At 38.3% G+C, this 13,997-nt stretch overlaps 1 protein-coding gene across 2 annotated transcripts in view; it reads left to right on the forward strand.

The window, feature by feature from the left end:
• bod1l1 (biorientation of chromosomes in cell division 1-like 1) overlaps positions 1 to 13,997 on the forward strand; it is a 41,971-nt gene that overhangs the window by 3,228 nt on the left and 24,746 nt on the right. For both annotated transcript variants that reach the window (XM_062040151.1, XM_062040152.1), the window contains exons 2-9: positions 458 to 582; positions 2,214 to 2,413; positions 2,489 to 2,917; positions 6,023 to 6,172; positions 6,265 to 6,425; positions 8,155 to 8,251; positions 10,674 to 10,800; positions 10,873 to 10,933. In XM_062040151.1, the coding sequence (XP_061896135.1) occupies positions 458 to 582; positions 2,214 to 2,413; positions 2,489 to 2,917; positions 6,023 to 6,172; positions 6,265 to 6,425; positions 8,155 to 8,251; positions 10,674 to 10,800; positions 10,873 to 10,933 (1,350 nt within the window). The remainder of the gene's footprint in view (positions 1 to 457; positions 583 to 2,213; positions 2,414 to 2,488; positions 2,918 to 6,022; positions 6,173 to 6,264; positions 6,426 to 8,154; positions 8,252 to 10,673; positions 10,801 to 10,872; positions 10,934 to 13,997) is intronic.

Below are 13,997 nucleotides of genomic sequence, written 5' to 3' on the forward strand. Positions count from 1 at the left end.
GTTTCTTATTGCAAGTTTGTCCTTAAATAAAATAGTGAACATACAAGACAACTTGTATTTTAGTAGTAAGTAAGCAAACAAAGGCTCCTAATTTAGCTGCTGACATATGCAGTAACATATTGTGTCATTTATCATTCTATTATTTTGTCAAAATTATTAAGGACAAGCGGGAGAAAATTAATTATTAATCTACTTTTTCATTTACTGTTAATATCTGCTTACTTTCTCTTTTAACATGTTCTATCTACACTTCTGTTAAAATGTAATAATAACCTATTCTTCTGTTGTTTGATACTTTAGATTAGTTTTGGATGATACCACAAATTTGATACTTTTTAGAGGCAGTATAGTACCAAATATGATTCATTAGTATCGCGGTACTATACTAATACCGGTATACCGTACAACCATAGTAGGTAGAGGTTTTAATGTGTGTGTGTGTGTGTGTTTGTTGCAGCCCGCTTACCTGAACTTGAAGCAAAGAGTGGACAACTTTGTCTCCAACCACCTGTCCAACCACACATGGAGCCCTCAGTTGAACAAGAACCAGCTGAGAAACAACATCCGACAGCTCGTGTTGCAGTAAGCATGTTGGTCCTAATCTTCTGTGGAAATGTGGCCAGACTCAAAACGTGTACAGTCGTGGTCAAAAGTTATGATGTCATGGCTGTCTTGAGTTTCCAATAATTTCTACAACTCTTATTTTTTTTGTGATAGAGTGATTGGAGCACATACTTGTTGGTCACAAAAAACATTCATGAAGTTTGGTTCTTTTATGAATTTATTATGGGTCTACTGAAAATGTGACCAAATCTGACATGACATGGACAAAGATAAGATCTTCTGGAGGAAAGTTCCGTGGTCAGATGAAACAAAAATGTAGCTGTTTGGCCACAATACCCATCAATATGTTTGGAGGAGAAAAGGTGTGGCCTTTTAATCCCAGGAACACCACACCTACCATCAAGCATGGTGGTGGTAGTATTATGCTCTGGGCCTGTTTTGCTGCCAATGGAACTGGTGCTTTACAGAGAGTAAATGGGACAATGAAAAAGGAGGATTACCTCCAAATTCTTCAGGACAACCTAAAATCATCAGCCTGGGTCAGTGGTTCTTAACCTTGTTTGAGGTACCGAACCCCACCAGTTTCATATGCGCATTCACCGAACCCTTCTTTAGTGGAAAAATAAAATGTTTTTTTGTTTTTTCAAATTCAAGACAAAGTTATATGTTTTTGGTAACACTTTAGTGTGGGGAACATATTCTAAGTAACAAAGACTTAATTTAGAGTTATTTGGTTAGGGTCAGGGTTAGAGGGTTAGGGTTATAATAAGGCCATGCCGAATAAGGCATTAATAAGTACTTAATAATGACTAGTTAAGAGCCAATATGTTACTAATTTGCATGTTAATAAGCAACTAATTAATGGTGAATATGTTCCCCATACTAAAGTGTTACCATGTTTTATTACTGGTGCACAAAATGAACCGTGCATGAACATCACCTTGTTCAAACAACAAAACCAACACAGTGCATAAACTCACAACAAATTACACACCTGCAAATCAGTCTGACTTCTGCCGATAGGGAGAAGTTTTTATTTAGACGATGAGTTGGGTGTGTTTTGACCTCCGCCGAACCCCTGAGCCCGATTCACCGAACCCCTAGGGTTCGATCGAACCCAGGTTAAGAACCACTGGCCTAGAGGTTGGGTCTTGGGCGCAGTTGGGTGTTCCAACAGGTCAATGAACCCAAACACACGTCAAAAGTGGTAAAGGAATGGCTAAATCAGGCTAGAATGAAGGTTTTAGAACGGCCTTCCCAAAGTCCTGACTTAAACGTGTGGACAATGCTGAAGAAACAAGTCCATGTCAGAAAACCAACAAATTTAGCTGAACTGCACCAATTTTGTCAAGAGGAGTGGTCAAAAATTCAAGCAGAAGCTTGTGGATGGCTACCAAAAACGCCTTATTGCAGTGAAACTTGCCAAGGGACATGTAAGCAAATATTAACATTGCTGTATGTATACTTTTGACCCAGCAGATTTGCTCACATTTTCAGTAGACCCATAATAAATTCATAAAAGAACCAAACTTCATGAATGTTTTTTGTGACCAACAAGTATGTGCTCCAATCACTCTATCACAAAAAAATAAGAATTGTAGAAATTATTAGAAACTCAAGACAGCCATGATGTTATGTACATTTTTTAGATCTGGGATGCTGGAGCAAGGGGTGGACAGGATCGTGGCCCAGGTGGTGGACCCCAAAGTCAACCACATCTTCAGGCCGCAGGTGGAGAAGGTGGTCCACCAATTCCTGTCGCCTGGCACCAGCAGCGAGGAGCCGGCGCCGCCCCCGCCGCCGATCCCAGCGACTGAGACCAAAGCTGACGTCATTGTCCCTCAGCAGGGTATGCTCATGTCCTCATGAGCGTTCACTTCATTTTTTTGTCCACACAAGCTAACCGATGTTCACGCATCCACAGCCTCATCGTCCACTCCGACGTCCACCGCAGACGCCATGTCCATCCTGGACGCCATCACCTCTCTCAGCCAGGAGGCCAACGTCAGGACCGCAGAGAAGGTCCGCAAAGCCCCCGACGGGCCCGCGGAGGACGGCGAGCAGGACATGGACCTGGACGAGGACGCAGAGAGGAAGACGGCCGAGGACGAGGCGCAGGAAGCCGAGGCGCAGCGGTCCGTGGATGACGGCGCTCCGGATCAGATGGAAGTAGAGAAAGAAATCCCCTCGGAGGAGATGAAGATGGAGGAGGAAGGGACTCCAGGCGAAGACCAAGCTGAGGACAAACACAAAGCGGCCTGTAAAACAAGCGGGAGACCTTCTGAGGAGAAGAAGCAGCAGCAGGAGGATTCAAGTCAGGCCAAAGAGAAAGCCAGAGAGAAGATTAAGGAAGGTCAGCTCACTCATTTGTTGATTGTTTAAAATGGTTTACACTACCGTTCAAAAGTTTGGGGTCACAATGAAATGTCCTTATTTTTGAAGGAAAAGCACTGTACTTTTCAATGAAGATAACTTGAAACTAGTCTTAACTTTAAAGAAATACACTCTATACAATGCTAATGTGGTAAATGACTATTTTAGCTGCAAATGTCTGGTTTTTGGTGCAATATCTACATAGGTGTATAGAGTCCCATTTCCAGCAACTATCACTCCAGTGTTCTATTGGTACAATGTGTTTGCTCAGAAGGCTAATTGATGATTAGAAAACCCTTGTGCAATCATGTTCACACATCTGAAAACAGTTTAGCTCGTTACAGAAGCTACAAAACAGACCTTCCTTTGAGCAGATTGAGTTTCTGGAGCATCACATTTGTGGGGTCAATTAAATGCTCAAAATGGCCAGAAAAAGAGAACTTTCATCTGAAACTCGACAGTCTATTCTTGTTCTTAGAAATGAAGGCTATTCCACAAAATTGTTTGGGTGACCCCAAACTTTTGAACGGTAGTGTATATTAGTTTTTTTAGCTGTCCAATGAAAAAGCATGTCCTTTTAAGGCTGGGCGATATATCGAGTTTGTAAGATATGTCGATATATTTTTAAACAAGATATGAATTAAGAAAATATCCTAAAATCGATACAATTTATTTCACGTTAAAATGACCAAACACCGCTTATTTGTTGTGTTCCTTGTTCTACCCCGCTTCCCACTTCCTGTCAACACTCCATGGCCTACTAAACCCCTCCCCTTCCTCCTTCCAAGACCTGCTTGCACGTATAAGAACATCCATGATTGGTTGGTTGTTTACAATGATGAGTCACGGTTGGTTGGGATTTAGGCAAAACATTAAGGACAGGCCAATATCGAGATACACTATATTGCCAAAAGTATTTGGCCACCTGCCTTGACTCACATATGAACTTGAAGTGCCATCCTATTCCTAACCCATAGGGTTCAATATCATGTCGGTCCACCTTTTGCAGCTATTACAGCTTCAACTAATCTGGGAAGGCTGTCCACAAGGTTGCGGAGTGTGTTTATAGGAATTTTCCAACATTCTTCCAAAAGCGCATTGGTGATGTTGGTCGAGAAGGCCTGGCTCTCAGTCTCCGTTCTAATTCATCCAAAAGGTGTTCTATCGGGTTCAGGTCAGGACTCTGTGCAGGCCAGTCAAGTTCATCCACACCAGACTCTGTCATCCATGTCTTTATGGACCTTGCTTTGTGCACTGGTGCACAGTCATGTTGGAAGAGGAAGGGGCCCGCTCCAAACTGTTCCCACAAGGTTGGGAGCATGGAATTGTCCAAAATGTTTTGGTATCCTGGAGCATTCAAAGTTCCTTTCACTGGAACTAAGGGGCCAAGCCCAACGCCTGAAAAACAACCCCACACCATAAATCATCCTCCACCAAATTTCACACTCGGCACAATGCAGTCCGAAATGTACCGTTCTCCCGGCAACCTCCAAACCCAGACTGGTCCATCAGAAATTTCACAACTGGATTTGTTGCACAGGTGGCATCCTATGACAGTTCCACGCTAGAAATCACTGAGCTCCTGAGAGCGGCCCATTCTTTCACAAATGTTTGTAGAAACAGTCTCCATGCCAAAGTGCTTGATTTTATACACCTGTGGCCGGGCCAAGGGATTAGGACACCTGATTCTCATCATTTGGGTGGGTGGCCAAATACCTTTGGCAATATAGTGTATATATCGAATATGGAGTTTAAGTAAAAATATATTGAGATATACTTTTTAGTAGGGATGTCCGATAATATCAGACTGCCGATGTTATCGGCCGATAAATGCTTTAAAATGTAATATCGGAAATTATCGGTATCGGTTTCTAAATGATCGGTATCAGTTTCGAAAAGTAAAATTTATGACGCCGCTGTGTACACGGACGTAGGGAGAAGTAGAGAGCGCCAATAAACCTTAAAGGCACTGCCTTTGCGTGCCAGCCCAATCACATAATATCTACGGCTTTTCACACATACACGTGAATGCATGCATTCTTGGTCAACAGCCATACAGGTCACACTGAGGGCGGCCGTATAAACAACTTTAACACTGTTACAAATATGCGCCACACTGTGAACCCACACCAAACAAGAATGACAAACACATTTCGGGAGAACATCCGCACCGTAACACAACATAAACACAACAGAACAAATACCCAGAACCCCTTGCAGCACTAACTCTTCCGAGACGCTACAATATACACCCCGCTACCCCCTACCCCCCACCTCAACCTCCTCATGCTCTCTCAGGGAGAGCATGTCCCAAATTCCAAGCTGCTGTTTTGAGGCATGTTAAAAAAAAGAATGCACTTTGTGACTTCAATAATAAATATGGCAGTGCCATGTTGGCATTTTTTTCCCTAACTTGAGTTGATTTATTTTGGAAAACCTTGTTACATTGTTTAATGCATCCAGCGGGGCATCACAACAAAATTAGGCATAACAATGTGTTAATTCCACGACTGTATATATCGGTATCGGTTGGTATCGGAATTGGTAATTAAGAGTTGGACAATATTGGAATATCGGCAAAAAAGCCATTATCGGACATCTCTACTTTTTAGTCCATATCGCCCAGCCCTATGTCATTTTCGTACTTTTTCAAATTTGATTGGAATTTTGGAAAGAAAAATCGCAATTAGGTTTTTTTCCTCAAAATCATGCAGCCCTAATACGTGGGCAGACGGACTACTTTGGTGTGCTCAGTGTTGGGCCGTATGAAAAGTAGGGCTCACAAAAAGCAAAGTAGCATGCACTGTCAGTCATGTTTGTATTCCTCCAAAAATGACAGAAAAGTTCCCCCTTTCCAAACAAAATAGGGAGGTATTTGGTTGTCTAGTCACTTTTTAAGAGGACAAGATGAAGGTCCTTTTTTTGGGGTGCTCCATACATTATTTTATCATTATCCATAACATTTTATTTTGGTAACCACCAATGACTCCACTTTTATTTTGTTGGGGTAAGAGCTACACGCATGCAGTGCTACCTTTCCTTAGTATGCAATAGTTTGACTATTTGTGTTTTCTTTACCCTGCAGAGTACTCTTTAGAGGATTCGGACTTGGACGGCCTGAGCGACATCACAGTGAGCTCCGTGCACACCAGCGACCTCTCCTCGTTTGAGGGGGAAAGCGAAGAGGAGGCGCCGCTGTCCGATTCCTCCGAGGAGGCCGAGAATTCAACAGATGGTCTGTCTCCTTTTTTTTGTTGCCCCGCACGCCACCTTAGAATCTACAAGAGACGAGAGATGTTCAGTCTTTGTTCTGTCTCCGTGTTAAAGGTCTCAAACCCGAGAAGAAGGAGGCAGGCGGGGACACGGGAGATGAAGGCAAAGAGAGTAAACCACGCCGCAAGGCCTACGTCCACAAGCCCTTCTTGTACTCCCGTTACTATAGCGACTCAGACGACGAGGTCACTGTGGAGGAAAGGCGGCGATCTGTAGTGAGTAAAGGTCCCCACATGGCTGGCTAAAGTCCTACTCAGCACTTTGCAGCAAGCATCTTCTCAGGGGACTATATTATAGAAATGAAACCTGGCTACACTTTAGAGTAGTCAGTGCGCAGCTTGTATAGCAGTAGATTTACTGTCGTCCATTATTGTTTAAATAGCTGGCAACACAAGTGAGCAAGCCTTACTGTGAACATGTCTTCATTGTGTCTGAAGAGTGAATATTGCAATGTATATATGTACATATATGCATATATGTACATATATATGTATGTATATATTTCCATATATGTACATATGCATATATGTATGTATGTACATGCATGCATATATGAACGTATATACACTACCGTTCAAAAGTTTGGGGTCACATTGAAATGTCCTTATTTTTGAAGGAAAAGCACTGTACTTTTCAATGAAGATCCCTTTAAACTAGTCTTAACTTTAAAGAAATACACTCTATACATTGAATGGGACCCATTACCTCCCTGCTTGGCACTCAGCATCAAGGGTTGGAATTGGGGGTTAAATCACCAAAAATGATTCCCGGGCGCGGCACCGCTGCTGCCCACTGCTCCCCTCACCTCCCAGGGGGTGAACAAGGGGATGGGTCAAATGCAGAGGACAAATTTCACCACACCTAGTGTGTGTGTGACAATCATTGGTACTTTAACTTTAACTTAATGTGGTAAATGACTATTCTAGCTGCAAATGTCTGGTTTTTGGTGCAATATCTACATAGGTGTATAGAGGCCCATTTCCAGCAACTATCACTCCAGTGTTCTATTGGTACAATGTGTTTGCTCATTGGCTCAGAAGGCTAATTGATGATTAGAAAACCCTTGTGCAATCATGTTCACACATCTGAAAACAGTTTAACTTGTTACAGAAGCTACAAAACTGACCTTCCTTTGAGCAGATTGAGTTTCTGGAGCATCACATTTGTGGGGTCAATTAAACGCTCAAAATGGCCAGAAAAAGAGAACTTTCATCTGAAACTCGACAGTCTATTCTTGTTCTTAGAAATGAAGGCTATTCCACAAAATTGTTTGGGTGACCCCAAACTTTTGAACGGTAGTGTATACATATATATATATATATATACAAATATATATATATATACACATATACATATATATACATATATATATGTGTATATGTATATATATGTATATGTGTATATATGTGTATATATATGTCTATATATATGTGTATATATATGTATATATGTATATGTGTATATATATGTGTATATGTGTATATATATGTATATATATGTATATGTATATATGTGTATATGTGTGTGTATATATATATATATATATATATATATATATATATATATATATACAGTATGTACAGTATATGTGTGTATATATATATATATATATATATATATATATATATATATATATATATATATATATATATATATATATATCATAGACATACACAAATATGGTTAGAGTTATTATATACCCCATTAATAATGAATTAATTTAGTTTTCATCCCATGTCAAAACCTAATAAAAAAAAAAGTAGCTGCCAGCCAAAAATGGACCCTGTGCTGCACTTTAGACACTATGATGTTAACAAAAAGTGAAGATGAGCACCAAAATACACCATGACCTTCAAATGTTGAGTATGTAGTTGATAAAAAAGAAAATATAATCCATTGTTAATATTATTATGATTAAATGTACCTCACGGCTATGTTTTTCAGGCAAAGGACAAAGAGGATCGTCTGCTCAAAAGGCAGCAAAACCGAGAGCGGATGGAAGAGAAGCGCAAACAGAAAGCTTTACAGTCTGAAGAGCAAGGTCTGTCTACTACATTGTATTTACTCTCTTTGGTGTCTGTGGACTTTATCGCAGCTGTGAAATACCTGGAATCTAATCTTGAACAATGCTTGAAATTAGATTTAGATTTAGATTAATCTAGATGGGACCATTTGAAAACATGTTAAAAAGGCTCTTAATTTGATGATGCATTATTTTGTCAAAACTATAATTAATCTACTTGCTTATTGACTGGTAGGTAATACGTGATTATTTTCTGTTGTAACATGGTTCTATCTACACTTCGGCAAAAATGTTTGAAGCACTTATTCCTCTGTTGTTTGGATACTGTACATTAGTTTTTGGCCTTACGCGATCCAATAGCAAGTTATTAGTATTGCTGACACTGATCAAATATATGATCATACAACATAAGGCGGCAAGTAACATATCAATAATGAATACAGCCAAGTGTGTGTTTGACGAAAAATAACTCCATACTCTCTACTGCTTGCTTGTGTAACCATATCTGAGGTATTGTGCAGAAATATGGGAAATAACTACAAAGGTAGACTTTTTCCCTGATCGTGTTACAAAAAAGATCAGTGAGAATAATACATAAAGTTAGATATAGAGAACATACAAACACTTTATTTATTGAATCAAAAATATTGAAATTCAACGATATAGGGAATTTGCAAACAACTAAAATTATGCACAAAGCAAACTTTAACCTGCTACCCAACAATTCTCAACAAAAGAGAATAAATATAACCTTAGAGAAAAATGTAGTTTAAAACATTTGTAAGCACGTACAACACTTAAGACCTTTAGTATATCAGTATGTGGAATTAAATAATGGAATGGACTAGCTCATGATTCTCAAACTCCATCAAGTGTTATGCCAAAGAATCGCTTGGATTTTTACAGTGTTTTATTTTCCTATATTCAAACACAGTGTTACTGTTCAAACTGTGTGTAATGTTACAGTGGCTAAACATATGAATACCGTATTTTTCGGACTATAAGTCACAGTTTTTTTCATAGTTTGGCCGGGGGTTGCAACTTATACTCAGGAGCGACTTATGTGTGAAATTATTAACACATTACCGTAAAATATCAAATAATATTATTTAGCTCATTCACGTAAGAGACTAGACGTATAAGATTTTATGGGATTTAGCGATTAGGAGTGACAGATTGTTTGGTAAACGTATAGCATGTTGTATATGTTATAGTTATTTGAATGACTCTTACCATAATATGTTACGTTAACATACCAGGCACGTTCTCAGTTGGTTATTTATGCCTCATATAACGTACACTTATTCAGCCTGTTGTTCACTATTCTTTATTTATTTTAAATTGCCTTTCAAATGTCTATTCTTGGTGTTGGGTTTTATCAAATAAATTTCCCCAAAAAATGCGACTTATATATGTTTTTTTCCTTCTTTGTTATGCATTTTCGGCCGGTGCGACTTATACTCCGAAGCGACTTATACTCCGAAAAATACGGTATACTTAAATAAAACGTCTGCCTTGTTTTTAATAAATAATTAGTCCTACTACGCTACTGTATTTTTAAATGTCGGCCATTATGGAGAGCCAAGTTTTTTTCTGAATTGGTACCTGGTGACAAAAGTTTGGGAACCACTGGATTCAGCAAAGAAGTCGAACATTGTACTAAAATGTTCAAACTCCAAGTGATTACAAAGTTACAAAGGAAGAATAACTCTGATGAACATTTTGAATTTATTAAAAATGAGACCATCATATTCATCTCAGTGTGTGAACTACAACTTATTCAACTATTTACTGAGAACTTTATTATTTAAATTATTAAAGTTAAATTGTGTACAAGATAAATGATTTAGTAATTGCTATGAAATGGAAAAGGGGTAGGGTTAAATAAGCTCTGCTTTTTCCTACTCCCTTTCGGGCATGTTGTGAAGAGAAACTGGAAATATGTGATGCATTGTATTGTAACTGTATGCATAAACCGTACTTCACATGTTCAAGGTCATTGAACAACTCCATTTGTGATCACAATTGTAATCAGACATAAACAATATCAATATCAATTAAATATTTCAATTAATTCCTACTCTTGGCTCTGATTAAAATCCTTGAGTGTTTGCCCTAAAGGCCTTCCTGTGTCCAGGGACTTCTTTCCTGAGTCTGTAAACAACAACAAAAAAGGCATAGGATGATATACAAAGTTGATCTAAGCACTGTACTCTCGACCATATACTGACTCTTTGCAAGTTGATTTGCTTGCATTGCTCAATTCAAAGTGGCTTTGCACTGTGGAGGGACGTTAGCTGCTGGCATGGTTTTTGTTTGCTCGCCACTAGAATAGTTTTCAAAGCTTTACTGTTTGATCAAACCTATATAACTGAAATTGTACATCGTCTATATTGCGCAACCCTAGTCTAGAGTTAATGGACGTGATGTCGCTGCACAGATCAGAAAAAGAAGAAAAGTGAGCAATCTGGCGGTCTCCAGAAACCCCAAGCCAAGGAAGCCCGCAAAGAGCAGAAAGTCCTGGAGAAGAAAATGGCCCTGAGCAGAAAGAGGAAGCTTGACTCCAGGTGAGTTCGATAAATGTTGCTTCTTCGCTCTTTGCAAACGACACCGGCTCGGGTTGGTTTGTTTTCCTTCAGGAGAGAGGATGACGTGGCCAGCAAGAAAAAAACAGACCCAGAAGAAACATCTAAGAAGGCGGTACGTAGCCAAGATAAGTCATACATTTACACTGCATGTGGAAAGTATTCACAGCGCTTCACTTGTTCCACATTTTGTTATGTTACAGCCTTATTCCAAAATGGAATCCATTTGTTTTTGTCCCGTGACAATGGGAAAAGTTTTTTTTTAATAATGCAAATTTATTAAAACAAAAAAATCACCTGACATAAGTATTCACGACCTTTGCTCAATACTTGGTTGATGCACCTTTGGCAGCAATTACAGCTTTTTGAATACGATGCCACGAGCTTGGCACACCTATCTTTGGGCAGTTTAGCTCATTCCTCTTTGCAGCACCTCTCAAACTCCCATCAAGTTGGATGGGAAGCATTGCTTTTCCTCCAGGATGTCTCTGTACATTGCTGCATTCATCTTTCCAAGTTCCTGCCGCTAAAAAGCAACCCCACAGCATGATGCTGCCACCACCATGCTTCACTGTAGGCATGGCATTGGCCTGGTTTCCTCCAAACATGACGCCTGGCGGTCACGCCTAAGACTTCAATCTTTGTCTCACCAGACCAGAGAATTTTGTTTCTCATGGTCTGTGAGTCTTTCAGGGGTATTTTGGCAAACTTTTTATGAGAAATGGCTTCCGTCTGGCCACTCTACCATACTTAGACTTAGACAAACTTTATTGATCCACAAGGGAAATTGTTCCACACAGTAGCTCAGTTACAAAGGTGGAAAGGGTAAGGATGGAAAGGATAATGCAGGTATAAAGTAGACTAATACTGATATATTTTTATTATATTATATTATATTATATTATATTATGATATAATATATACAACATATAACAAATCCCAATTACCATGTACAATATTACGGTATATGTAACAGCTGCTGTAAAAAAATATACAGAAAATATACATTATAAACAAAGAGAGGTAGCTAACATTAACATACAGGCCTGATTGGTGGTTTGCTGCAGAGATGGTTGTCCTTCTGGAAGGTTCTCCTCTCTCCAGAGGAATGTTGTAGCTCTGACAGAGTGACCATCGAGTTATTGGTCGCCGCCCTGACTAGACTAAGATGAATGCAGCAATGTACAGAGACATCCTGGATGAAAACCTTCCCATTCAACCTGATGGAGCTTAAGAGTCGATGCAAAGAGGAATGGTTGAAACTGCCCAAAGATAGGTGTGCCAAGCTTGTGGCATCGTATTAAAAAAAAAGTATGGAGCAAAGGCTCTAAATCAGGGGTGTCAAACTCATTTTAGCTCAGGGGCCGCATGGAGGAAAATTTGTGCACACGCGGGCATTAAAACTAAAAAATAAAGACAACTTCAAATTGTTTTATTTGTCTTACTTTGGCCAAAAATAAACACATTCTGAAAATATTACAATAAAAAAAGAAAAAAATACCGGCAGGTAAAGTTTAGATCCATGAACGAAAGAAGAAAGTGAATAATTGTTTATAACTGAATACATTTACATATGCATAAAAAATTGTTTTCTTTTATTATTTTTTTTTAATGAATTAAGTAACGTTTATGACAACCTTTTTCCAAAACACAATATAGAATGTGAGATATAACAGGATAATGCATACATTTATCATTTGTTTTCAAAACGGTTACAAAAAAGTGGGACCCCAAAAAGTTACTGTGGGACCCCATTTTTATGACTTGATGGGGTCCCTGGGACCCGATTTTGAAAATTCCTAGCGCCAACACTGATGGAGTATTGCTGCGTGCAAAACAGCAGCAGGCGGCTGTGGCCTGTGGGCCGGTTCTAATACTAATCAAATATCATCCCGGGGGCCATAGATCATTCATTCGCGGGCCGGATTTGGCCCACGGGCCTTGACTTTGAAACCCCTGCTCTAAATACTTATGTGATATTTTTTTAATTAATTTGCAAAACAAAAAAACTTTCACCTTGTCATTATGGGGTATTGTTTATAGAATTTTGAGGACAAAAATGAATGAAATAAGGCTGTAAGCCTTACAGCCTTATTGCATTCATTTTTGTCCTCAAAATTCTACAAACGGGGGCCAAATCTGACCCGCCACATTATTTTATGTGGCCCGTGAAAGCCCGGAAATAATATGCGTTAATAAAATGCTTAATCTTTTTTTTACTAAATAAGTGTTGTTCTTTCCCTTTTGACATTAAAAATCATATACTGCATGCAATTGCATATCTTTTAAAATTCAATATTATCAAAATCAAAATATCATATTGTCATGTATTCCAAAAATATTTTTTGTTCAGATAAAGATAAATACTGTACTTAAATATCTGCTTGACTTATGATTTCAAAACAAATTATCAATCAAATTGTAGACTGTAAAATTGACAATGGGTTTTACGGTTAAATTCCGCCGACTTGAGTTTTTTACCGTAAAATCAACTTTGGTACTGTTTTTTCCATATACAGTAAGACACTAAAACATTAAAAAACAAACAAAAAAACCCATTAAAACAACAAGATTTTACGGGGAAAAAAACACCAAAACTGGCACCTCTGTTGCTTGAATTGTACCGCTAAAACATTGGTATTGTTTTTCCATTCCATTCCATTTATTAAATTTTTTTATATGCTGTAAAAAACTCACTGCTTTTACTGTAAAATTTGGGTGACTGAGCTGCTAGTTTTTAAAGTAAAATAAACATTTTTTTTTTGCAGCTTATGTAAAAAAATATATTGTTAATGCATTATATATATATATATATATATATATATATATATATATATATATATATATATATATATATATATATATATATATATATATATATATATATATATACTAGAGATGTCGGCAGGCCGATATTATCGGCCGATAAATGCTTTAAAATGTAATATCGGAAATTATCGATATCGTTTTTTAAATTATCGGTATCGGATTGTTTTTTTGTTTTATTTTAATTAAATCAACATAAAAAAACACAAGATACACTTACAATTAGTGCACCAACCCAAAAAACCTCCCTCCCCCATTTACACTCATTCAGACTCATTCACAGTCATTCACACAAAAGGGTTGTTTCTTTCTGTTATTAATATTCTGGTTCCTACATTATATATCAATACATA

Source organism: Entelurus aequoreus, linkage group LG28, assembly GCF_033978785.1.
Source record: "Entelurus aequoreus isolate RoL-2023_Sb linkage group LG28, RoL_Eaeq_v1.1, whole genome shotgun sequence".
Lineage (NCBI taxonomy): Eukaryota > Metazoa > Chordata > Actinopteri > Syngnathiformes > Syngnathidae > Entelurus > Entelurus aequoreus.